The following is a 26490-nucleotide window of genomic DNA, read 5'->3' as shown; positions in this document are numbered from 1 at the left end:
AACCGTGATGAAGTTTTCATTCGTTGTCAGATCGAGGGGCGGGGCTTAATTGCAAGATCCATATTTGTCTTCAAGAGTTTACCATTTTAACTATGTTTTAAGTTTCTTGTAATGAAAAAACGACCACGTATATTGAGAAAAAAGGCAAAATATAAGCCCCACCCACCCACCCCATCTCATCTCATCTCAATTCTGATGATTTATTTTTATTCGTCGTAAACCGAGGGGCAAAGCGTAACTGTAAAATCCTTATTTCCTTTCAAAATTTTACCACGCGTTTTAAGTTTCTAAAAAAAAAAATCATTACAATTGAGACGGGGTGGGGGGATGGGGTTTATATTTTGCCCTTTTTTCTTAATATTCATAGCATTCTTTGAAGAACACAATACTCAAAAACATGTTTTTAATTTCTTGTAAAGAATTAAGTATTTTGCAGTTAAGCTCCGCCCTCTTGGTTGACGGCGAATAAAAAAATCGTCACAATTGAGACAGGGCGGGTGGGCGGGCTTACATTTTGTTTTGTGTTTTAATATGTATACACTTCTTTTCGGAACATGAAACTTCAAACATGTTTAAAGTGGAAAATTTGTGTAAAGAAATATCGATTTTGCCATTAGGCTCCGCCTCATTATTGCAAAATCCATATTTCATTGCAAAAATGTACCATTTTAACCTTGTTCTAAGTGTCTTGTTGTGAAAAGGGGGCTGAGATGTTAAGAAAAAAAAGCAAAATGTAAGCCCCGCCCACCCGCCCTATCTCAAATTTGATGATTTTTTTATTCTGGTATAACTAGTGCCTGATAATTTTAGAAATTTTGGAAAATGTGGAAATTCTGGTCATTTCGTGCACTTTGGAAAATCTGAAAAATTGGGCCAATTTGGAAAATCTGAACATTATGAAAATTTTGAAAATCTTGCAAATTACGAAAATTCCCAAAAACTAAAAGAAAATAAAAAAATACTGTATATCAAAATTTCAAAAGTTTACACAATCTTAAGATTAGAGATATTCTAAAAATTCTAAAGTTTCGAATTGTTTGAAATATTTAAAACGTTTAAAACCTTTCAAAAATTCTAAAAATCTTAAAGTTTTCATACACTAGAATAATAGTAAAGGTACCAAAGACGCTAAATAAACTAAAATTTTAGGTTCTAAATAGAAGAAACATTCAACAAAATCTTAAAAATTGTAAAGATCTTGGAAGTATTAATGTTCCTAGAAATTATGAAAATTCTAAACTTTCTAGAATTTGTGAAGTATCCAAAATTCCCAAAGATTGTTAAGAACTCTGAAAACTCTAAAGATTCTAAATACTCTAAGGACTCAAAGGTTTTTAAAATTCTGTTCCAAATATTTCAAAGATTCTATAATTTTTAAAAAACGCATGAACTCTTAACATGAAAAAAATTTTGAAGATTCCAAAGACTCTAAACAAAACAATAATCCTAAAAGTCTAAAATTTATAAAAACTGAAGAACGCTTCCTTTAATTTTTATCAGTCCTACAAGTATTAGGGGTCTTGAACACCCTTATCATTATCTTATACATCTCAGCGATTCTAAAGATTCCAAAGATACAAAAAATTTCAAAGATTTAAAGACTCTTGGGGTCTATTAATTTTAGAAAATCTGGAACTTCTGGAGGTTTCAAAAATATACTCAATTCTAGAAATTCTAAACATTTTACTGAATTTGTGAAAATATTCCAAATAGTGTGAAAATTCAAAGTCTTCTCTAAATTTCAAAGATTTTGAAGATTCTAAAGTTGCCAAAACCCTAAGGAGTCTATTAATACTAAATTGATATATGTGCCCTTGCTAAAATGTTAATCACGTTATCAAAAAAAAACCCAAAGACAATTTTTGGTTGATTTCGGATTGTAAAAGCACTTTTCCAGAATCACCAAAATGAACTAATACCATTTTTGGGATATTTTAAAAGGTTCATTTTGACGTAAAAAATTTCGAAAATCTCAGTCTGGGTTCATCAACCGACTATGTTTTTCGAATTAGCTTATCAATATGCATATTCCACAAATGTTTGTACATTTTTAGACAACTTAACAAAATATCGATTTTTCAAAACCTCCCCCTCTCCCGTCTGTGATTTTTTCTGAGTTCTTTCTAAAATTATTTAAAGAAATTTGTTTGTTGATTTCGACTTGCAGAAATCATTTTCAGCAACATTTTTTAAAACATTCCAACCACTTTTCCAGAATCATCAAAACGAAACATAGACATTTTTGACATTTCAAAAATTTTATTTTGAAACTGAAAATTGAAAATCTTGGTCTGAAATCGTCAACAGGTCATGTTTTTTAATCAGTTCATCGATATTCTTATACCAGAAAAAAATTTGTTCCTCGAAAATTACTAAAAGTCATTTTTTTATCGATTTTGACTCACAGAAATCATTTTCGGCAACATTTTTTCGAAAACTCGAGCCGCTTTTACGGAACCATGAAAATTAAACATTGCGATTTTTGGTATATTATTTTAAAATTTTATTTTTTGAACCGGCTGTTTTTTGAATCAGTTTGTCGATATCTATATCCTAAAATGTTTGTGGATTTTTAGACAACTCTGGTTAAAACTAAATTTTTCAATGCCCCCAATGAAATTTTTGACTTTTATCAGAACATTTTCGAAAATTGCCCAGCCATTTTTTTGTTGGTATAGATTCACAGAAGTCATTTTCGGAAACATTTCCTAGAAAATTACAACCACTTTTCAAAATTTCAAAATGAAATATAGATACCTACTTTTAGCATTTCAAAAATTTTTGGGAAACTTAAAAAAATCGATTCTGTAATGAAAAATTTTGGAAATTTTGGTCTGGGTCCCTTAACAGGCTGTTTTACGGATCAGTTCGTCGATCTCTGTATTCGAGAATTTAGTGTGGACTTTTAAGAAGCTTTCCCAAAAGCTCAATTCTTCAAAGTTCTGATGACATTTTTGACGTCTTTCAGGGCATTGTCGAAAATTACCTGAAGACATTTTTTGTTGATTTCGACTCGTAGAAGCTTTTCTTAGAAAATTTGAACTATTTTTCCAGAACCATCAAAATAATATATAGCTATTTTTGGAACATTTTAAAAATTTCATTTTGAAGGTGAAAATTTCGAAAATCTTTCTCTGGGGCCGTTAACAGACCAGTTCTTTGATATCTATTTTCTAGAATTTTCTCTGAATTTTTAAGCAACTCTACCGAAAGCTCAGTTTTTCAAATTTCGCTAGGAAATCTTTGACTTTTCAACAAGCAATTTTGAAAATTACCCAAAATTTGGTAATTTCACATTGTAGAAACACTTTTCCAGAATCACCAAAATGAATCACGGTCATTAATGTTTTTTTTTAAATCTAACTCTTAACATGACAAAAATTTTAAAGATTCCAAAGACTCGAAACAAAACAAAAATTACAAAAATCTAAAAATCGTATAGTAATAAGAACGCTTACTTTAATTTTTACAAGTATTAGCGGTCTTGAACATCCTAATTATTATCTTATACATCTCAGACATTCTAAAGATTCCAGAGATCCCAAAAATTTCAAAGATTTAAAGACTCTTTTGGGGTCTATTAATTTTAGAAAATCTGGAAACATCTAGAAAGTGCGAACAATCTGGAAGACCTAGAAGTCTTGAAAACTGATAAAAATGTTGAATTCTGGCATATCAGAAGATTGATATTTTTATAACATTTAGAAAGTCTGGAACTTCTGGAAGTTTCAAAAATTTACTCAATTCTAGAAATTCTAAACATTTTACTGAATTTGTGAAAATATTCCAAATAGTGTGAAAATTTAAATTCTTCTCTAAATTTCAAAGATTTGGAAGACATTAAGGATGCCAAAACCCTAAGGAGTCTATTAATACTAAATTGATAAATGAAAAAACTGATTATAAAGATAAAAAAAAAAGAATTCTCAAAGTTAAAGTTGATAATAATTTTTCGAAATTTCCAGTTTTCGTATTTTTGTATCCTTTTTACTCCTCGAGTGTAAGTAAAAGAAGTATTGTAAACTACTAGGGAAACCCAAGATTATTTCAAACTCTTTCAAAAATTATCAGGGGCCTCCAAAATCGTTTCAAACTCTCACAAAACACCAGAAGCCCGAAATGAAATGAGATTACGGGTCATTGAATGGAATGTCAAATATTGTATATTTGGTTGCATAACTCAATTCTTCTCTAATTTTTAAAGATTTTGATTATCGAAAAAATATTGTAACTAACACGTTAGTCAATGGCTGGTTAACAATCTCGACGTTTTTTAGTGCTTTCATTAAGCAACTCGCTCGATAAAAAATCTATTCACATACATGGCTGACATCTCGATGAAGTTAAAAAAAAATAGATCGCTGCATACCAAAACTGAACTTCTCATGTCGGATTGACTAATGGTGTTTCTGGGAAAATGGTAACACTTTTCAAAGAAATGGATCCAAAAATAATTTCTCCAAATGAAAAAGTTGCAAAAGATTATTTAATATAAAAAATACAATTATTTGTTTTTTATTATTATTATTATTTTACAAGTTACAATGCAGACTGCAGACCAGTGACGACTGCATTGTGCACCTAGTGGTGTGTGGTGGGGGTAGATATATACATCCTACCTCCAGGCATGTGAAACAACTGTACGTGTAGTTCTAACTTGTGTTTGAATCTTGTTTCAAATGAACACTTTTCACACTGATTCTTTGAATGCATATTACTCACGTGGTTTCTTAAATATCTTTCAGTCCTAGTTTTAAATTGGCATTGTTCGCATTTGTACCACTTAATTTGTTCTTCATCTAGATGTTTTAAAATTACGTGCTTATTTAAGCAATTTTTATACCTACTTTTGAATGGACACTCATTGCACTCGTACCATTTAACTTCATCTTCTGTCAAGTGTAATTTTGAGTGAGTATTAAAATGACCTTTTGTTATGGTTTTATAAGGACATTTTTCACACTTGTACCATTCAAGATCTTTTTCATCAGAGTGCTTCCGTTGTGTGTGTATTTTTAAGGCAGATTTATATTTACAGTTATATGGACACAAGTCGCATGCATACAGTTTGTTCAAATCGTGGTTTTTGATGTGACTTTTTAAATTCTTTTCAAGTTTACTTTTGTAGGGACATTTCGGGCAGTAATACCAACGTATTTCGCCACTTTGCTTGCTTTCGGGATTTTCTTTTTTTCCCGTGCATTCTGAAGTATGTTGGCCCCACTTTAACAAATGATTTGTTTCGAAATCGCACTTTTCGCAGACGTAATTTCGTACACTGAAGTCCTCAATTGATTCAACTTTAAGGCTGTGATTTTTGTTAATGTGTTGTTTGAACAGAATCGTTAGTTCCGTTTTAAAATCGCAGTCTTTACAATGATACTCTTCAATTTTGGCGTTTTCGCACGTATATTGTTCCTGAGATGAACGGTGTCGTCGCACGTGGTTCACCATAAAGAAAAACGATGTTGTAAAATAGGGACACAGTTTACAGTTGTGGACGTTTTTCCAGGAAGATCTTCCCCATGCCCGGAGTGATTCAGAATACTCCAAAGTTGACATTTTGGTGGTCTGAAACAGAGAATGTTCTCTGGTCTGAAACGTCTTATTAGTATTACACTGAGGGGAGAATGCAACTTTAGTTACCAAAATATTAATCCAGGAGTCTCACAAAGATTAGACAGTGGTAGTTCTCGTTTCAGCTAGAACATAGTAAATTTACAATACACGTAATAATTTTCCGGCTTCAATAATAGCAAAAATTATTTTTCCCGGCTTTAATTTAGGTTAGTTGAAGTTATTGAGGTTATGTTGATAAAATAGAAATATCCTTACCTAGTAACTTCAACTGCTACATGTTGGCTATTGTTTTTAATTTTAGTTTGAAAAACTAAAAAATCGGGAAATAGAAAAATCTAAAATTTAAAATACCGAAACGTTGAAAAGGGCATATTAAACGTAAATCCAACTAAGGAACCTTGCAAAGAACCTAAGTTGTGATCGGAAAACTAGAGAAATCGTTCAAAAAGTGTAGCCAATATATACCAATTGAAGTTACTAGCTAGGGATATTTTTAATTTATCCATATAATAATAACAAATCAGTGTTTGTTGATTAACACGTGACCAGTAGGTGATGGGTGTTTAAAATCTTAATAATTATAATTCTTGTTATTATTTCTATTGGAAAATATCACCCGCTTTTCGCGTCGTTTTTGACGTAAAAATGTTAGGTTAGTTTCTTAACAAGTAAACAAAAAGTTGTATTTGCTTCCCCATTAGTGTAATAAAACGATTTTAGGCAACCAAAATGTCAACTTTCGAATCATGGAAGAACGTCCACAACTGTAAACTGTGTACCTATTTCACAACATCGCTTTTCTTTATGGTAAACCACGTCAGACAACACCGTTTCCTTACGGAAAAATTCGCTTGTGGAAGCGCCGAAATCGAGTTCTACCACTGCAAAGACTGCGATTTTAAAACGGAACTAACGATTCTGTTCAAACAACACATTAGTAAAAATCACAGCTTTAAAGACGATTCATCCAGTGAGGAGTTCATCATACGAAACTACGTTTGTGAAAAATGCAGCTTTGAAACAAACCTGTCGCTAAAATGGCTTCAACACACTGCAGCATGCACAAAGAACAAAGAAAATCTTGATTGGTATTACTGTACGGAATGTCCCTACCGAGCTAAAGTCAAAAGTAACTTAAAATGTCATCAAGAAAGCCGCCATTTGAACAAACAATATGCCTGTGATAAGTGTCCGTTTAAAACTGGCTGGAAAGCCGCTTTAAAAATCCACATAAACCGAATCCATTTGGACGAACAAGACGTTAAGTGGCACGAGTGTGACAAATGCCCGTTCAAAACTAAAACAAAAAGCAGCTTAAAAAGACACATCGACTACGTACACCTGACCAAAGACGACATTAAATGGTACGAATGTGATAAGTGTCCATTCAAGACTAAGTATAAATCGAATTTTAAAAATCACGACATTTTGAAACATCTAGACGAAGAAAAAATCAAGTGGTACGAATGTAAAAGTTGCCCGTTCAAGACTAAGCTGCTGTGGAGTTTGGAAAAGCACGTGATTACGCGACATTCGGACGAAAGGCAGTGTAAGTGGTACGAATGTGGCAAGTGTTCGTACAAAACCAAATCGATTTCAACTTTGAATAAACACAGGAATGATAATCATTCGGAAAAACCGGAAGGGTATGAATGTGTGAAGTGTTCGTATAGAAGTAAAACGAAAAGGAATTTGCAGCGGCATGTAAAGGTCCATTTGGAGGTTAAATCGTATCAGTGCGAATATTGTCCGTATAAAGCTAACGCCAATTATCTTTTGAAGCATCATGTGAATAATCGCCATTTGGATGAAACGGAGGTTAAATGGTACAAGTGCGAAAAGTGTCCGTACAAAATTAAAAATCAATCGTCGTTCTACAAACACAAAAGGAAAGTGCATTTGTAGGACCTAATTTATTTTGTGTGGTAGTTTTTCATTAAAATTTCCAAAAAAAACAGAGTTGAATGTTTATTTTCCCAGTTTTTAAGGTTAGGAAAGTAGTTTCAAACTGAATTGCCAATGTGTACCAATTGAAGTTACTAGTTACTATCTAGGGATATTTACTATTTTACAAACATACGTCACCTAACCTAAACGTCAAATCTTTCAAATTGTAATTATTTAAGCCGGAAAGTGATTACATGTACTGAAATTTGCGTGTTTTAAATTTAAATGAAACGAGAACAATCGCGCCCAAGCACCGTCTAATCTGCTCAATTTTGACGTGAAAATGTTAGGTTAGAGATCAAAGTTTCAAAACCTTTGTAAGAGTCCTGGAAGGGTATTTTGGTAACAAAGTTGCATTCGCACCTCAGTGTAGTACTAATAAAACGTTTCAGGCTACCAAAATGTCATCTTCATGGAAAAACGTCCACAACTGCAAACAGTGTCCCTATTTTACAACATCGGTTTTCTTACTGGCGAACCACACGCGACGACACCGTTCCTCTCTGGAAAAATATACGTGCGAAAACACCAAAATTGAAGACTATTATTGTAAAGACTGCGATTTTAAAACCGAACTAACGATTCTGTTCAAACAACACATTAATAAATATCACGGCATTAAAAACGAATCTGAGGACGATTTATCACTGCAGGACTTCAGTGTACAAAACTACGTCTGCAAAAAGTGCGATTTCCAAACAAATTTTTTGTTAAAGTGGGGTCAGCACACTTCAGAATGCTGTGGAAAAAAGGAAAATCTGCTAAGTGTGAGTTCTGTGAAAGAAAATATTTTCCATTTCAAGAAAATTAACGGAGAACGTTGGTATTACTGTGCGCAATGTTCCTATAAATCTACGAGAAAAAGCAGTTTAAAATGTCACATGGAATGGCGCCATTCGAACACGTGGTATGCATGCAACAAGTGTCAATTTAAAAGTAAATCTGAAACAGGTTTAAAATACCACGTAAAACGAAGACACATAGACGAACAAGACGTTGAATGGCACAAATGTGACAAGTGTCCATACAAAACCGCAACAAAATGCTACTTAAATAGCCACGTAAAGTTACACTTGAAAGACGATGAAGCTAGATGGTACCGATGCAACGAGTGTTCGTACAAAACTAAGTACAAAGGTTATGTGAAGATTCACGTGAATTTAAAACATTTACACGAGGATAAAATTACGTGGTATGAGTGTGAACAGTGTCAGTATAAAACTAGGAATAAAGCGTATTTAAAAATACACGTGAATAAAAGCCACGTGAAAAAGAATGCCAAGTGGCATGTATGTGATAAGTGTTCATTTAAAACCACAGTGAAAAGTGCTTTACAACAACACGTAAAATTTTTTCACGTCAATGAAAACGACGCTACGTGGTATGAATGCAATGGGTGTCCGTTTAAAACCATGGTTAAAGCATATTTGGACAAGCATGTAAAAGCGAAGCATCTGAATGAAGAAAAAACTAAGTTGTACGAGTGTAAAAGTTGCCCATTCACGACTAAATGGGCGTCGAGTTTAAATAAGCACGTAATTCGGAGACATTTGGATGAGGGAAAAAGTTCAGTGGCGTGAATGTGAAGTTTGGTCATTCAGAAACAAATGTATTACAGATTTAAAGAAATATGTTTTTTTGAGATTCATGATTTTGTAAATAGCATTTAATTTATTTTAAGTTTGGTGTAGAGAAAGTTCCTGATTAAATTAATAAAATAAATTCACGCATTTGTTCCAGATTAGCCCAATTTTTCAGATTTTTGGAAGTACACAAAATGACCAGAATTTTCACATTTTCCAAAATTTCTTAACTGCAAAATACTTATTTCATTACAAGAAATTAAAAATATGTTTTTGAGTATTGTGTTGTTCAAAAAATGCTACGAATATTAAGAAAAAAGGGGCAAAATATAAACCCCACCCACCCACCCTATCTTAATTGTAATGATTTTTTTATTTTTAGAAACTTAAAACGCGTTTAAAGTGGTAAATTTTTGAAAGGAAATATGGATTTTGCAGTTAGGCTTTGCCCCTCGGTTTACGACGAATAAAAAAAATGATCAGAATTGAGACGGGGTGGGTGGGTGGGGCTTATATTTTGCCTTTTTTCTCAATATACGTGGTCGATTTTGCATTACAAGAAACTTAAAACATAGTTAAAATGGTAAATTCTTGAAGACAAATATGGATCTTTCAATTAAGCCCCGCCCCTCGATCTGACAACGAATGAAAACTTCATCACGATTGAGATGCAGACGGATGGGTGGAGCTTCTCTTTTTTCTTTATATAACACGATTATTGAAGAACATATTTCATAAGGTAATTTCTCGTAGAAAAATAAGGACTTTACAATTAAGCTCCGCCCGTCGGCTTACGACCGATAAAAAAAATCATCAGAATCGAGATAGGGTGGGTGGGCGGGGCTTATATTTAGCCTTTTTTTTTCTTTATATCATAGCCATCTTTTCAAAGCAAGAAACTACAAATTATAAACACAATAAATACAGTCGACACACCTTATATAATAATAAAAGCGCAAACAAATAAGATACCAAATGAAAATCGCAAAGTCCTGATAGTTATCGCCAAAACTGTTGAATTAAAGTTAGGTTAGGTAACTGTCAGTTTTTGACATTTGTGGAGCGCCATCTAGCGACAATGAAATTTGCCTATAAACTTATATTTATCGCCACTAAAGTCGCGATCTTTTCTATAGAACCACTCCCTAGTGTAAATTTTCAAAATTTGTTTGGTGTAAGTGACCTTGACGGGTTTCTGGGGGAAAACATATGTGTCAAAAATTTGACAGGTTAGATGGCCCCATTGTCAATGTAGATATTTTATTTTAATAAATAGATGAACAGAACATACAGTCTGCACGGGATACAGTGCGGCATAGCTGAGGGCAACCGAAACATTCGTGTTGTGCTAGTTTCGATTGCCATGTCAACTACCGCTACCAACCGCGTTCGGCGTAAAGTACTAGATGACAGGGCTGCCAACTTGACTTTTTATCGAGTGGTTCCGTAGAAATGACCGCTACTGTACCTTTATTTTTATGTTTAGATTTTTGTCAAACGCTTAAAATCTCTTTTTGGATTGTTATATGAATTCCAGTGATGGAATAATGTTTTCAGATTTTGTAAAAAATTATACGCATTTCAAAAATTTATCAGCAAGGAACTTAACAAGAAAATAAAAATCGATAAATCTTTGGAGATCTTGAGATCTACAAGAAAGTTTCTTTATATTTTTTTTTTCTGAAAGCATGATGAATTTTAGTTGTTTTTCAAAGTGTGCTAAAATTTTCAAAATCTTTGTGGCGGAGTTTCAGTTAAAATATACAGAGAGAATTTATCTTTGTTCACAAACTATCAAAATTTAAACGTTTTTGTGATTTTTGGGATGTACAAGAATTTTTTGATTTATATTTTTAGACCTGTTCTTTTCAGCTTTTCTGTTCCAAGATATTTTCAGTTTTTTCCAAAATGTGTCGAAACTTTCGAATTATTTCTCGATAAAAAAGTCTCAGTTAAAATATTTAGATTTTTTTTTTAAACTTAACGCTAACATTTAAAAAATTATGAGTTGCATAATTTGAAAGTGATTATCAAAATTTGGCGTTTTTGTGATTTTAAGATCTACAGGAACTTTTCTTTAGATCTTTTGTTCTCAGCTTTTCGAATTGAAATAATTCTGAATTTTAGTTTGAAATTTCCAAAACATAAAATTAGGCATTCAAAATGTAAATTTTTGTATGGGAATCTGGATTTTGCAATTACGCTCCGCCTCTCAGTCTGCCAACGAATAAAAAATTCATCACAATTGAGACAGGGTGGGTGGGCGGGGCTTATATTTTGCCCTTTTTTTCTTAATATGTGTAGTTTTCTTTTGGATAGAAATTCAATATTTTTTAAGTCGACATATCGCATAAAACTTTGTGGCGAAATTTTAGTCCAACACTCAAAATTTATATTTTGTTCACAAAATGTCAAAATTTAGATTTCGTAATTTTTGCAATCCACAAAAATTTTCGTTTATATTTTTAGACTTGTTTTTTTCAGCTTTTCTGACCTAAAGTATTTTTAGTTTTTTTCGAAAATTGCCGAAATTTTCAATATGTTAGTGGAGCTTATATTTTGCTTTGAGATTCAATATTTTTTTCTTTTCTTTTAATTTTTGGAAATTTTCGTAATTTGCAAGATTTTCAAAATTTCCAGAATGTTCAAATTTTCCAAATTAGCCCATTTTTTGAGATTTTCCGAAGTACACAAAATGACCAGAATTTCCACATTTTCCAAAATCTCTAAAATGACCAGTTATACCAGAATTTTCAAATTCAACTTTTTCCAATATTTTCAAGAAAGCATTTTCCCGATCTTTACGATTTTTAGGTCTTTAAGATTTTTGTTTTCTTTAAAGTCTTTGGAATTTTAAAATCTTTGGCATTTTAAGAGTTCGCGCGATTTTACAAGTTTTAGAATCTTTGGCCTTTTGGAGTTTCTCTAGAACCTTTAGAATCTTTCAAGTATTCGGAAGAGAATTTTAGCTTTTGACCCCTTAGAGTCCTTAGAGTCTAGACCCTTTAGAACCTTTACAATCTATGGAAATTTTGAACAAATTCTCTATCTTTTTTGTATTTGACACTAAAAACAATAGCCAACATGTATTATATGAAGTTACTAGGTAGGGATATTTTCTATTTTACCAACATAACCTCAATAACTTCAACTAACCTAAATTAAAATCTGAAAAAATAGTTTTTGTACTGTAAATTTACTATGCTTTAGTTGAAACGAGAACATCACGCCCTACCATCGTCTAATCTGCTCAAATTGTATTTTTGCAAAAAATCGAAACGTCATTTTTGACGTGAAAAAGTTAGGTTAGAGAAGACCAAAGTTTCAAAGCCTTTGTGAGACTCCTGGAACTATATTTTGGTAACCAAAGTTGCATTCTCTCCTCAGTGTAATACTAATAAGACGTTTCAGGCAACCAAAATGTCAACTTTGGAGTATTCCGAATCACTTCGAACATGGAGAAGATCTTCATGGAAAAACGTCCACAACTGTAAACTGTGTCCCTATTTTACAACATCGGTTTTCTTAATGGTGAACCACGTGCGACGTCACCGTTCATCTCAGGAAAAATATACGTGTGAAAACGCCAAAATTGAAGAGTATTATTGTAAAGACTGCGATTTTAGAACAGAGCTAACGATTCTGTTCAAACAACACATTAAAAAAAATCACGGTGTTAAAAGTGAATCTGGGGACGATTTATCACTCCAGGACTTCAGTGTACGAAATTACGTCTGCGAAAAGTGCGATTTTGAAACAAATCTGTCCTTGAAGTGGGGCCAACATACTTCAGAATGCACGGGAAAAAGAGAAAGTCTCCAAAGCAAGCAAAGTGGCGAAATACGTTGGTATTACTGTGCGAAGTGTCCCTACAAAGGTAAACTTGAAAGGTATTTACAAAATCACGTAAAAAAACACGATTTGAACAGACAGTATCCATGCAACTTGTGTCCATTTAATAGTAAGTATAAATGTGCCTTAAAAATGCACACAAAACGGAAGCACTCTGATGAAAAAGATCTTGAATGGTACAAGTGTGAAAAATGTCCTTACAAAACCATTACAAAAGGTCATTTTAATGTTCACTCAAAAGTACACTTGAAAGAAGATGAAGTTAAATGGTACGAGTGCAATGACTGTTCATACAAAAGTAAGAGTAAATATACCTTAAAGAAGCACGTAACTTTTATACATCTAGATGAAGGACAAATTAAGCGGTATGAATGCGAACAGTGCCCATTTAAAACTAAAGCTAAAAGATATTTAAAAAGCCACGTGAATAAAGTCCATTTAAAGAAACATAACACTGAATCGCATATGTGTGAAAAGTGTTCATTTAAAACCACATCCAAACAGAGTTTACAACAACACGTAAATTTGTTTCACGTGGATGAAAAAGACACTAATTGGTACGAATGTAATGAGTGTCCATTCAAAACCAATGTAATATATTTAAACAAGCATGTCGATGGAGAACAACTAAAGAAAGAAACAATTAAGTTGTACGAGTGTAAACATTGCCCCTTCATGACTAGTTGGCCTCCGGATTTACGAAAGCATGCGATTACTGGACATTCCGACGACAATGGAGCTAAGTGGCACCAGTGTGAAAAATGTTCGTACAGAACTAAATCGATTTCAACTTTGAATAAACACAGAAATGTTGATCATTTAGAGAAAACAAAATGGTATGAATGTACGAAGTGTCCGTATAAAAGTAAAATAAAATACTATTTAAAACAACATGTAGACTCGCATTTGGAGGTGAAACCGTATGAGTGCGAATATTGTCCATATGCATCGAAACGTCGTACGAATTTACAGCGTCATTTAAAGTCACATGAATCACATCCATCCACAAAGTAAAGATGTATTTTTACACTAAATAAATATTATTTAAAAATGTTTATGGCAATCTATTTTTTCAGAATCTCATGATTATTGCATTTTATTAATTTAACAAAATTAAATCACATCGAATATTTTGAAATGAGACATGCATTTTTGGTACGCAGCGATCTATTTTTTTCAACTTCATAGAGATGTCAGCCATGAGTTTGTAAATAGATTTTTAACGAACGAGTTGCTAAAAAACGTCAAGATTGTTAGTCAATCATTGACTAACGTGTCAGTTACAATATTTTTTCGATGATCTAAAGTCTTTAAATATTGAAGTAAAAATTGAGTTATGCAACCAAATAAACATCTATAAGTATCACTTTGGACTTCTAGTGTTTTGTGAAAGATTTTGAGGGCTCCTGATAATTTTGAAAGAGTTTGAAAGAATCTTGGGATCCTCTATATATTTTTTTAATATGAAACAATCTTCGAGACTCCTTGAAAGAGTTTGAAAATATCTCGAGAGCTCCTGGTGTTCGTCTTATCAAAGAGTTTGAGGAAATCTTAAGGACCTCTAGTGTCTATTATTAAAGAATGTTTGAAAGAATTTCAAAAGATCTTGGCAGTTCCTTTTGAACCCATCAACTGTTCCCTGATCAATCATCTGTTTTTTTCTTAAAATGCATAGCATTCTTTGAACAACACGATACTCGCAAACATGTTTTTTATTTCTTGTAGAGAAATACGAATTTTGCATGGTTAAAATGGTAAATTCTTCTAGACAAATATGGATCTTGCAATTAAGCCCCGCCCATCGATATGACAACGAATGAAAAATTCATCACAATTGACAGCTGGGATCAAGGCGGGTATGGGTTGGGCCTAATCTTTGTCTTATTTTTTTCTTAATATACACAGAATCCTTTGAACAACACGATACTCAAAAAGATGTTTTTAATTTGTCATAGAGAAATAAGGATATTGCAGTTAAGCTCCGCCCTCTTGGCTCACGACGAATAAAAAAATCATCAGAATTGAGGTAGGGTGGGTGGGTGGGGCTATATTTTGCCCCTTTTTCGTAATATGTGTAGGCTTAATTCGACACTAGAAACTTAAAACATGTCTAAAATGGTAAATGTAGTAAATCCACCACTTTTCTTCTACAACCTCTTTAAATACGGCAAAAGTTGCACGTCAAAGTTACTATCAACGGCAACATGGCAACAAAGGTTATAAATGACAATTTTCAGCTCTAAAAGCAATGTCAGCGAATTTTTCATTCGTTGTCAGAGTGGAAGGAGGAGCTTAATTTCAAAATCGATATTTATCAATAAAATTGACCATTTTAAACATGTTTTAAGTATTTTGTTATGAAATGAGGATCGTATATTAAGAAAACAAAATTACTCAAATTTTTATAAATACAACATTTGTATCAGCATTTTTGTATTTTGTGATTATTTTTTAGTTAATAAAATTTTAAAGAAATAAACAACTAAATGTTTCAGGGATATTTGTTATTTTACCAACATACAATAATAAGTTTTAATCTTTATTTCCATCGGAAAATTACAACATGCAGTATAAATTTAAAAGTTATTCAAAATTCAGATTTGTTGATGACAATCTACGTTAAAAAATTGATAGAATAAAAATAAATCATCGCAATCGAGATACGGTGGGTGGGCGGGGTTTATATTTTCCCTTTCTTTCTTAATATACCTAGTGTTCTTTAAAAAACACTATACTCAAAAACATGTTTTTAATTCCTCATTGAGAAACAAGGATTTTACAGTTGCGTTCCGCCCCCTTGGCTTACAATGAATAAAAAAAATCATCACAACTGAGATAGGGCGGGTGGGCGGGGCTTACATTTTGCCTTTTCTTCTTAATATTTGTAGTCATCTTTTCACAACAAGAAACTTAAAACTTGTTGAAAATGGTAAATTTGTATAGGGAACAATCGACTTCTGGTTTACTTTTTGAATTAATACATTTAGTTTTTTTTGTATAACACATATAACATATTTCACATGGCAATTTCTCGTAGAAAAATTAGGATTTTACAATTAAGCTCCACCCCTCTGCTTACGACGAATAAAAAAATTCATCAGAATTGAGATAGGGTGGGTGGGCGGGGCTTATATTTTGCCTTTTTTTTTTAATATCATAGCCATCTTTTCGCAACAAGAAACTTAAAACATGGGTAAAATAGTTCATTTTTGCAAGGAAATATGGATTTTGTAATTATGGGGCGGAGCCTAATTACAAAATGGATATTTTCTTCTACAAAGTTTCCATTTTAAACATGTTTTAAGTTTCATGTTGTGAAAAGAATTCTACAGATGTTTATTAAAACAAAAATACATAATGTAGGCCCGCCCACCCGCCCTATTTTTATTGTAATGATTTTTTTTATTCGCCGTGAACGAAGGGGGCAGAGCTTAACTGCAAAATTATTATTTCTTTGCAAGAAATTAAAAACATGTTTTTGAGTACCGTGGTGTTCAAAGAATACAATGTATATTAAAAAAAAAGACAAAATATAATTTCTCGTATGGAAATAAGGATTTTGCAGTTAAACTCTGCCCTCTTGGCTCACGACGAATAAAAAAAAATCATCACAATAGAGACAGGGCGGGTGGGCGGGCCTACATTATCCCTTTTTTTTTTTCTTAACATGGGTAGACTTATTTGGAAAACAAGAAACTTAAAAAATGTTTAAAATGGTAAGTTTGTATAGGGAAAAATCGATCTTGCAATTACGCTCCGCCCCTCGGTCTGACAACGAAGGAAAAATTCATTACGATTGAGATGCAGACGGATGGGTGGAGCTTCTCTTTTGGTTTTCTTTTTTAATTAATTCATTTAGTTTATACAAAGAGTATAACACGATTACTTACGAACACATTTCACATGGTTATTTTTTGTAGAAAAATAAGGATTTTACAATTAAGCTCCACCTCTCGGCTTACGACCAAAAAAAAAAATCATCAGAATCGAGATAGGGTGGGTGGGCGGGGCTTATATTTTGCCTTTTTTTTTCTTAACATATATAGCCAGCAAGAAACTTAGAACATGGTTAAGATGGTACATTTTTGCAAGGAAATATGGATTTTGCATAAGGGGCGGGGCTTAATTGCAAAAACGATTTTTTCCTATACAAATTTACCATTTTAAACATGTTTTAAGTTTGGTATTGTGAAAAGAAGTCTACACACATTAAAACAAAAGACAAAATGTCAGCCCGCCCACCCGCCCTATCTCAATTGTAATGATTTTTTTATTCGCCGTGAAGCAAGGGGGCGGAGCTTAACTGCAAAATTCTTATTTCTTTGCAAGAAATTAAAAATCATGTTTTTGAGTATCGTGTTGTTTAAAGAATATATTGTATATTAAGAAAAAAGAGGGAAAATATAAACCCCGCCCACCCACCCCATCTCATATGTGAAGATTTCTTTTATTCTTGCAAACTTAAAATACGTTTAAAATGGTAAATTTTTGTAGAAAAATACGGATTTTGTAATTAGGCTCCACCTCTTTTTTCTTAATGCATTAGTATACCATGAACAAGTCAAAAACATGTTTTTAATTTCTCGTATAGAAATAAGGATTTTGCAGTTAAGCTCTGCCCTCTTGGCTCACGACGAATAAAAAAATCATCACAATTGAGAGAGGGCGGGTGGGCGGGGCTATATTATGTCTTTTTTTTTCTTAACATGCATAGACTTATTTCGACAACAAGAAACTTAAAACATGTTTAAAATGTTAAATTTGTATAGGGAAATATCGATTTTGCAATTACGCTCCGCCTCTCGGTCTGACAACGAATGAAAAATCCGTCACGATTGAGATGCAGACGGATGGGTGGAACTTCTCTTTTGGTTTTCTTTTTTAATATAATACATTTAGTTTATACAAAGAGTATAACACGATTACTTACGAACACATTTCACATGGTTATTTCTTGTAGAAAAATAAGGATTTTACAATTAGGCTCCGCCTCTCGACTTACGACCAATAAAAAAAAATGATCAGAATCGAGATAGGGTGGGTGGGCGGGGCTTATACTTTGCCTTTTTTTTTCTTAATATCATAGCCATCTTTTCACAACAAGAAACTTAAAACATGGTTAAAATGGTACATTTTTGCAAGAAAATATGGATTTTGCTATTATGAGGCGTAGCCTAATTGCAAAATCGATATTTCCTTATACAAATTTTCGATTTTACACATGTTTTAAGTGTCATGTAATGAAAAGAAGTTTACACATATTAAAACAAAAAGACATAATGTAGGCCCGCCCACCCGCCCTGTCTCAATTGCAATGATTTTTTTTTATTCGCCGTAAACTAAAGGGGCGGAGCTTAACTGCAAAATTCTTATTTCTTCACAATAAATTAAAAACATGTTTTTGAGTGTCGTGTTGTTCAAAAAATACTATGTATTTTAAGACAATCAGGGCAAAATATAAACCCCGCCCACCCACCCTGTCTCAATCGTGATGATTTTTTTATTCTTAGAAACTAGAAACACGTTTAAAATGGTACGTTTTTGTCGAGAAATGTGGATTTTGCTATTAGGCTCCGCCCCTGCGTTTGCCAACGAATGAAAACTTCATTACGATTTAGATCGGGGCAGGAATGGGTGGGGCTTAATCTTTGGTTTAATTTTTTCTATATTCTTTGAACAACAAGATACTGAAAAGCATGTTTTTAATTTCTTGTAAAGAAATTAGTATTTTGCAGTTAAGCTCCGCCCCTTTGGTTCACGGCGAATAAAAAAAATCATCACAATTGAGACGGGGCGGGTGGGCGGGGCTATATTATGTCAAAGTCATTTAATATTATATTATTAACTAACCTTGATATTATGTCTTGTTATTTTCTGAACATGCGTAGACTTATTTCTAAAGCAAGAAACTTAAAACATATTTAAAATGGTAAATTTGTATAGGAAAAAATCGTTTTTGGATTTACGTTCCACCCCTCGGTCTGACAACGAATGAAAAATTCATCACGATTGAGATGCAGACGGATGGGTGGAGCTTCTCTTTTGGTTTTCTTTTTTAATTAATACATTTAATTGTCTTTATATAACACGATTACTTAAGAACATATTTCACATGGTAATTTCTCGTAGACAAATAAAGAATTTAGAATTAAGCTCCACCCCTCGGCTTACGACGAATAAAAAAAATCATCAGAATCGAGATAGGGTGGGTGGGCGGGGCTTATATTTTGCCTTTTTTTTTCTTAATATCATAGCCATTTTTTCACAACAAGAAACTTAAAACATGGTTAAAATCAGAGATTGCTTAGTTAAAATAGCACACTTTTGCAAGGAAACATGGATTTTGCAATTATGGGGTGGAGCCATTTTAAACATGTTTTAAGTTTCATGTTGTGAAAAGAAGTATACACATGTGTATTAAGACAGAAATACATAATGTAGGCCCGCCCACCCGCCCTATCTCTGTTGTAATGATTTTTTTATTCGTCGTGAAGCAAGGGGGCGGAGCTTAACTGCAAAATCTTATATCTTTGCAAGAAATTAAAAACATGTTTTTGAGTATCGTGTTGTTCACAGAATACAGTGTGTATTAAAAAAAAAGACAAAATATAATTTCTCGTATGGAAATAAGGATTTTGCAGTTAAACTCTGCCCTCTTGGCTCACGACGAATAAAAAAAATCATTACAATAGAGACAGGGCGGGTGGGCGGGTTCTATATTATGCCTTTTTTTTTCTTAACATGCGTAGACTTATTTCGACAACAAGACACTAAAAACATGTCTAAAATGGTAAATATTTGTAGTAAAACCTCCACTTTTCTTTTACAACCCATTAAATACGGCAAAAGTTGAACATCTGGCAACACTGCTAAGCAGGGATATTTCTTATTTTACCAACTTCCAGCAGGTGGTAGATGTTTCAAATTTGAACATACAAAAACTTATACGATTGTAATTATTTCTGCCGGAAAAGGATTACCAGTGGTATAAATTTGCTATGTTGTATCGGAATCAAAAACACTTATTATACGCCCTATCACCGTCAAATTGTTATTTTTCAAAATCAAAACGTTAAAAAGTGAGGTTAAAAGTGTCGTGATTCCCGAAACGCCAAAAAGTCGGTAATCACTTGCATTCGCTTGTAAAGTGTAATACTAATAAGCGGTTTTAGGCACCAAAATGTCAACTTTGGAGTACTCCGAATCTCTTCGAGCCTGGGGCAGATCTTCCTGGAAAAATGTCCACCGCTGTAAAGTGTGTCCCTATTTTACGACATCGCTCTTCTTAATGGTGAACCACGTGCGACGACATCGTTCATCTCAGGAAAAATATTCGTGCGAAAACGCCAAAATTGAAGACTATCATTGTAAAGACTGCGATTTTAAAACGGAACTGACGATTGTGTTCAAACAACACATTAATAAAAATCACAGCTTTAAAAACGATTTATCAATTCACGACTTCAGTGTACAAAACTACGTCTGCGAAAAGTGCGATTTTGAAACTAATTTCTCGTTAAAGTGGCGTCAACACACTTCAGCATGCTCGGGAAAAAAAGACAATGTCCAAAGTGTGAGTTCTTTAGAAGACAACCTCCCGTATTATTCCGCTTTCGACCCAATTGACGGAAAACATTGGTTTCACTGTGCCAGTTGCTCCTACAAAGTTAGAAAAAAATCGAATTTAAAAGGTCATTTACGAAGTCACGATTCGAAGAAGCGGTATGCGTGCGACGAGTGTTCATATAGAACTAAATATCGAAGAGGTTTAAGAGAGCACATAAAACGAAACCACTTAAACGAACGAGATGTTGAATGGCACAAGTGTGAAGAATGTCCATTTAAAACTAGAACACAATGTGATTTGAAAAGACACATGAAGAACATACACTGCAAAGAAGAAGACGTTAAATGGTACCAATGTAATGAGTGTCCGTTGAAAACTAGGTATAAAAATTCGTTAAGACAACACGTAGATGTCATCCATTTAAAGAAACCAACTAAGTGGCAAAAGAGGAAGTTAATGATGTTAACTAAGTCAATATTATCAAAATGTACTAATTGAAGTTACTAGCTAGGAATATTTTAATTTACGTTAAGTTTGGCGTGGTTTGGCCGTATTTGTGTGTATAACACGTCTCAGTAAAATTTTGCAAAAAAAAAAACAGTGTTTTATTTTCCACTTCAAACAAATTCGATTTTTTCAACTGAATGACAGTTACTAGTTAGTTACTAGATAGCTAGGGATATTTGTGATTTTACCAACCCACATCAACAGGTGGTGGATCTTCAAAATTTAAACAACTAATAATTATACTAATACAGGGTATAAATTTGCTGTACTTAATTTAAAACCAAAACAATCACGCCCTATCTCCGTCTGATTTACCCCAAATTATTTTCCAAAAAAAAACAAACGTCAATTTTGACATAAAAATTAAAAATGTTAGGTTAGAACTGTCAGACGATAATTTTGTGTTTTAATAGTGCCCCAACGAGACTTCGGTAACCAAAGTCGCATTCGCTTCATGTAACACTAACAATCCGGTTTTAGGCACCACAATGTCAACTTTGGACTACTCCGACTCACTTCGAGCCTGCAGCAGATCCTCCTGGAAAAACGTCCACAACTGCAAATTGTGCCCCTATTTTACAACATCGCTCTTCTTTATGGTGAACCACGTGCGACGACACCGTCTCCCCGTGAAAAAATTCAGTTGCCAAAGCGCCAAAATCGAATTATACCAGTGTAAAGAGTGCGATTTTAAAACGGAACTAACGATTGTGTTCAAGCACCACATTAATAGACATCACAGCCTTAAACACAAAAAAAACGACTGGTTTTACTGTACACAATGTTCCTACAAAGCTCAACACAAACGGTATTTGAAAAGTCACCTAGAAAAACACAATTTGAACAAGCCTTATGCCTGTGATCAGTGTCCATTTAGAACTAGACAAAAACGAAATTTAAGATTCCACGTAAACCGAATACATTTAGATGAACACGATGCTACGTGGCACAAGTGCCAAAATTGTCCGTTTAAAACCAGAACAAAAGCGACTTTAACAAGACACTTAAGTACCTTACACTTGAACGAAGAAGACATTAAATGGTACCAATGCACCGAGTGTCCATTTAGAACTAAATACACAAGTTCATTGAAGCTCCACGTCACTCTGAAACATCTAGACAAAGAAAAAATTAACTGGTACGAATGCAAACAGTGTCCATATAAAAGTAAGTTAAAAGTAGGGTTAAGACTCCACGTAAATCGTCACCACTTAAAATACATAAAAGTAGAAGACGCTGTATGGCACCAATGCAAAAAGTGTCCATTTATAACTCGGATTAAAGGTAATTTGAAGGCACACGTCACTACGAAACATCTACCAGACAAAGAAAAAATCAAGTGGTACGAATGTGAACAGTGTCCGTTTAAAAGTAAACGTAAACATAGCTTAAAAAGGCACGTGGATGTTGTCCATTTATTAAAGAAACAAAATCGTGTTTCGGATCATTTAAAGCGTCATTTAATTTGTACACTTTTGGATGAAGAAAAAATCAAGTGGTACGAGTGCAAAAAATGCCCTTTTAAAACTAGCAAAAAATATGGTTTAAAAACTCACATGAACAACTTACACTTGGACGAAGATGATATCAAGTGGCATCAGTGTAGTGAGTGTTCTTTCAAGGCTAAACACTCGTATCAAGTAAAGCGTCACGTGATTTGTAGACACTTGGATGAGGAAAAAGTCAAGTGGTACCAGTGCGAATATTGTCCACGTAGGACGAAACTAAGGAGTTATTTAACGTCGCATATGAATAAATGCCACTGGGAAAAAACCGAAGCTAATAAATGGTACAAATGCGATCAGTGTCCTTACAAAAGTAGAATTAAATCGTGTCTTTATAAACATACAGAAAAACGACATATATAAAATTAAAGTTTTTAAGAAAAACAAACTGAATGTTTTATTTTCGGCATAAATAGTGTGTACCTTTACCACAATTTGTTTATTTTTCATTTTGATACTGTTATCACGTTTTTCACATGAAATTCAAGAATATAAAAATTCAAAACAAAGATCTAAGAATTCATGACGATGAAGGTAAGCGAAGAAAAATGTTGCTGCCTCTGTGGGAATCGAACCTCACGTTACCCGCTTGCCGGGGGGGTATCCTGACCACTAGACTACGAGGCCGCTTATTTTTCTCCGCTTACCAATGAGTTGTTGTGCCGCGACAAAGATATTGCCGAAGATTATTCAAAAACTCAGAAATTGCAAAAATTTGTGAAAGGGAAACGCGAAAAACCTTAAGATTCCCGAAATTCCAGAATTCAATTAATCAACAATTCAATACATCAAGAATTTAAGATTTTAAAAATCAAATTAATTGTTCGAGGATCCAAGGATCCAAAGTTCCAAGAATTCAAGACCTGAAGCAGCCAAGAATTTAAGAAATCAACACTACAAAAATTCAAGAATTCAAGAAATGAACGAACCAAGAGTTCACGACTTCGTCCTTTTCGTCTTTTTTGTCCTTTGTTCTTTTCGTCCTTCGTCCTTTTCGTCCTTCGTCCTTTTCGTCCTTCGTCCTTTTCGTCCTTGTCGTCCTTTTCGTCCTTTTTCGTCTTTTCGTCCTTTTTGTCCTTTGTCCTTTTCGTCCTTTTTGTCTTTCGTCTTTCGTCCTTTTAGTCTTTTTCGTCGTTCGTCTTATTCGTCCTTGGTTCTTTTCGTCCTTTTGGTCTTCCGCCTTTTTGGTCCTTCGTTCTTTTCGTCCTTTTTCGTTTTTTTTTTCGTCCTTTTCCGCCCTTTTTCGTGGTTTTGTCATTTTTCGTCCTTATTCGTCCTTTTCGTCCATTTTCGTCCTTCTTGATACTTTTCGTCCTTCTTGGTCCTTTTCGTACTTCTTAGTCTTTTTTCGTCTTTTTCGTCCTTTTTCGCCCTTTCTGTCTTTTTTCGTCCTTGATCCTTTTTCCTCTCTTTTCGTCATTATTCGCCATTTTCGTCCTTTGTCGTCCTTTTCTGTCCTTTTTCATCTGTTTTTGTCCTTTTTGTACTTTTTCGACCATTTTCGTCCTTTTTGGTCCTTTTTCATCCTTCTCGTCCTTTTCGTCCTTGTTCGTCCTTTTCGTCCTTTATTGTGCTTTTTGTTCTTTTTCGTCCTCTTTGTCTTTTTTCGTCCTTCTTGGTCCTTTTTCGTCCTTTTCGTCCTATTCGTACTTTTCGTTCTTTTTCATCCTTTTCGTCCTTTGTCGTCCTTTTTCGTCCTTAGTCCTTTTTCGTTCTTGTCATCCTTTCTCCTCCTTTTTCGTCGTTTTTCGCCCTTCTCGTCCTTTTCGTCCTTTTTCCTCCTTTTTCGTCCTTTTCGTCCATTTTCGTTTTTCTTTGTCGTTTTTCGTCCTGTTCGTCCTTTTCGGTCCTTTTTCGTCTATTTCATCCTTTTCGTCCTTTTTCGTCATTTTCGTCCTTTTCGTCCTTATTCGTCCTTTTCGGTCCTTTTTCGACCATTTCCGTCCTTCTTGGTTCTTTTTCGTCCATTTCGTCCTTTTCGTCCTTTTTCGTCCCTTTCACCCTTTTTCAAACTTTTCGTTCTTTTTTCGACCATTTTCGTCCTTCTTGGTCCTTTTCGTCCTATTCGTCCTTTTCGTCCTTTTCCGCCCTTTTTCGTCCTTTTGGTCCTTTTTCTTCCTTCTTCGTCCTTTTCGTTCTTTTTCGTCTTTTTCATCCTTTTTCTTCCTTTCCGGTCCTTTTTCGACTATTTTCGTTCTTCGTGGTCCTTTTTCATTCTTGTCGTCCTTTTCGACCTTTTTCGTCATTTTTGGTCCTTTTTGTCTTTTGTTCGTCCTTTTCGACCTAATTCGTCCTTTTCGACCTTTTTTGTCATTTTTCGTCCTTTTTCGTCCGTTTTTGTGCTTTTTGTCCTTTTTCGATCTTTCCTGTCTTTTTTCGTCGTTTTCGTCCAATTCGTCCTTTTTCGTCCTTCTTGGTCCTTTTCATTATTTTTCGTCCTTCTTGGTCTTTTTTCATCCTTCTCATCGTTTTCGTCCAATTGATCCTTTTCGTTCTTTTCCGTCCTTTTTCGTCCTTTTCGTCCATTTTCGTCCTTTTTGGTCCTTTTTCGTTCTTTATCGTCCTTTTTCGTCCTTGTCGTCTTTTGTCGTCCTTCTTGGTCCTTTTTCGTCCTTTTTCGTCCCTTTCATCCTTTTTCATCCTTCTTGTTTTTTTTTCGCCCTTTCCATCCATCTTGGTCCTTTTTCATCCTTTTCGTCCTTTTTCGTCCTTCTTGGTCTTTTTTCGTCCTTTTCGTCCTTTTCGTCCTTTTTCGTCGTTTTCGACCATTTTCGTTCTTCTTGGTCCTTTTTCATCCTTGTCGTCCTTTTCGGCGTTTTTCGTCCTTTTTTTGTCCTTTTTGGTCCTTTTTCGTCCTTTTCGTTCTTCTTCGTCCTGTTCAGTCCTCTTTCGAATATTTTCGTCCTTCTTGGTCCTTTTTGTCTTTTTTCCTCCTTTTCGATCTATTTCGCCCTTTTTGTCCTTTTCGACCTTTTTTGTCATTTTTCGTCGTTGTTCGTCCTTTTTTGTACTTTTTGTCCTTTTTCGATCTTTCCTGCCTTTTTTCGTCGTTTTATGTCCAATTCGTCTTTTTTCGTTCTTTATCGTCCTCCCTGGTCCTTTTTCATCCTTCTCGTCCTTTTCGTCCTTCTTCGTCCTTCTTGGTCCTTTTTCGTCCTTTTCATTATTTTTGGTCCTTTTCGTCCTTTTCGGTCCTTTTTCGACCATTTTCGTCCTTCTTGATCCTTTTTCATCCTTCTCGTCGTTTTCGTCCAATTCGTCCTTTTCCGTCCTTTTTCGTCCTTTTCGTCCAGTTTTGTCCTTTTTGGTCCATTTCATTTTTTATCATCCTTGTCGTCTTTTGTCGTCCTTCTTGGTCTTTTTTCGTCCTTCTTCGTCCCTTTTTGTCCTTTTGTCGTCCTTCTTGGTCCTTTTTCGTTCTTTGTCGTCCCTCGCATCATGGCCGGCACGCACGGTAATCTCTCGCTCTGCGGAAAATGTAAAAGACAACCAGTTACTTTTGTGAAATGTAAATGTTGTGCACAGTGTTTCCATCTAAGTTGCGCCAAGCTACTTACTCATGTAACTATAATTGATGACAAAACAGTATATTGTTGTGGAAAAGAAAACCTTGAAACCGAGAAACCTAACAAGAAACCCAGTTATCGACAATTGGACGATCAAATAAATTGGGAAACTGTAAGTCCTCAAATTTTCAAATATATTATTAGTGAAAAAAATGCAATGATCGATGAGCTACGAGACAAAATTAACCTATTAAATAATCAACTGAATCTAAAAACCGATTCATACTTCGAAGAAAAACCTGCTGTATCAGCCAATAATGTCAAGTCGCCGACAAAAAAGTATGGCAATAAGAAAAACGTACCAGATGTAAACATCAAGAAAAGCGAAAGTAAGCAGAATTTAAGCAAAAATTCATTATCTGAATTTGGACGCCCAGCTGAAA

The 26490-nt window shown here is 34.0% G+C and overlaps 5 protein-coding genes across 10 annotated transcripts in view; 4 read left to right on the top strand and 1 right to left on the bottom strand.

The window, feature by feature from the left end:
• LOC135140744 (RE1-silencing transcription factor-like) overlaps positions 1-5972 on the bottom strand; it is a 163667-nt gene extending 157695 nt beyond the window's left edge. Inside the window, exons 1-3 of one of the 4 annotated variants that reach the window (XM_064071419.1) lie at positions 5836-5893; positions 5647-5702; positions 4465-5595 (exon numbers count right to left, since the gene is read on the bottom strand). In XM_064071419.1, the coding sequence (XP_063927489.1) occupies positions 4582-5562 (981 nt within the window). In that variant the 5' untranslated portion in view covers positions 5563-5595; positions 5647-5702; positions 5836-5893 and the 3' untranslated portion in view covers positions 4465-4581. Of the gene's footprint in view, positions 1-4464; positions 5596-5646; positions 5816-5835 lie in introns of those variants that run through there. The other 3 variants (XM_064071418.1, XM_064071420.1, XM_064071417.1) reach the window with 3 other exon arrangements.
• A 140-nt stretch (positions 5973-6112) lies between these two features.
• Positions 6113-7535, top strand: LOC135140741 (zinc finger protein 142-like). 3 transcript variants are annotated; one of them, XM_064071415.1, is made up of 3 exons: positions 6113-6232; positions 6301-7226; positions 7279-7535. In XM_064071415.1, exons 2-3 carry the CDS (start codon positions 6310-6312, stop codon positions 7286-7288), a joined length of 927 nt encoding a protein of 308 aa, XP_063927485.1. In that variant the 5' UTR covers positions 6113-6232; positions 6301-6309; the 3' UTR covers positions 7289-7535. The 3 variants fall into 3 exon arrangements, with proteins under 3 accessions (XP_063927485.1, XP_063927484.1, XP_063927483.1); XM_064071414.1 differs by having other exon boundaries at positions 6113-6248; positions 6301-7535; XM_064071413.1 differs by having other exon boundaries at positions 6114-6232; positions 6301-7535.
• Positions 7536-7665: 130 nt separating this feature from the next.
• LOC135140740 (zinc finger Y-chromosomal protein 2-like) lies at positions 7666-9222 on the top strand. Its single transcript, XM_064071412.1, has 2 exons — positions 7666-7869; positions 7920-9222. Exon 2 carries the CDS (start codon positions 7929-7931, stop codon positions 9105-9107), a length of 1179 nt encoding a protein of 392 aa, XP_063927482.1. The 5' UTR covers positions 7666-7869; positions 7920-7928; the 3' UTR covers positions 9108-9222.
• A 3023-nt stretch (positions 9223-12245) lies between these two features.
• LOC135140494 (zinc finger protein 142-like) lies at positions 12246-14017 on the top strand. Its single transcript, XM_064071068.1, has 2 exons — positions 12246-12470; positions 12522-14017. Exon 2 carries the CDS (start codon positions 12531-12533, stop codon positions 13974-13976), a length of 1446 nt encoding a protein of 481 aa, XP_063927138.1. The 5' UTR covers positions 12246-12470; positions 12522-12530; the 3' UTR covers positions 13977-14017.
• Positions 14018-21233: 7216 nt separating this feature from the next.
• Positions 21234-22929, top strand: LOC135140449 (zinc finger Y-chromosomal protein-like). Its single transcript, XM_064070998.1, has 2 exons — positions 21234-21288; positions 21517-22929. The coding sequence occupies exon 2, from the start codon at positions 21525-21527 to the stop codon at positions 22902-22904; it is 1380 nt and encodes a 459-aa protein (XP_063927068.1). The 5' UTR covers positions 21234-21288; positions 21517-21524; the 3' UTR covers positions 22905-22929.
• Positions 22930-26490: the final 3561 nt, after the last annotated feature.

The sequence above is a fragment of the Zophobas morio genome, unplaced genomic scaffold (genome assembly GCF_036711695.1).
Source record: "Zophobas morio isolate AGI-343-1 ecotype UQ-CSIRO unplaced genomic scaffold, CSIRO_AGI_Zmor_V1 ptg000040l, whole genome shotgun sequence".
Taxonomy (NCBI): domain Eukaryota; kingdom Metazoa; phylum Arthropoda; class Insecta; order Coleoptera; family Tenebrionidae; genus Zophobas; species Zophobas morio.
Note: the sequence above shows the minus strand (reverse complement) of the source record. Positions and strands in the feature narration are given on the sequence as shown.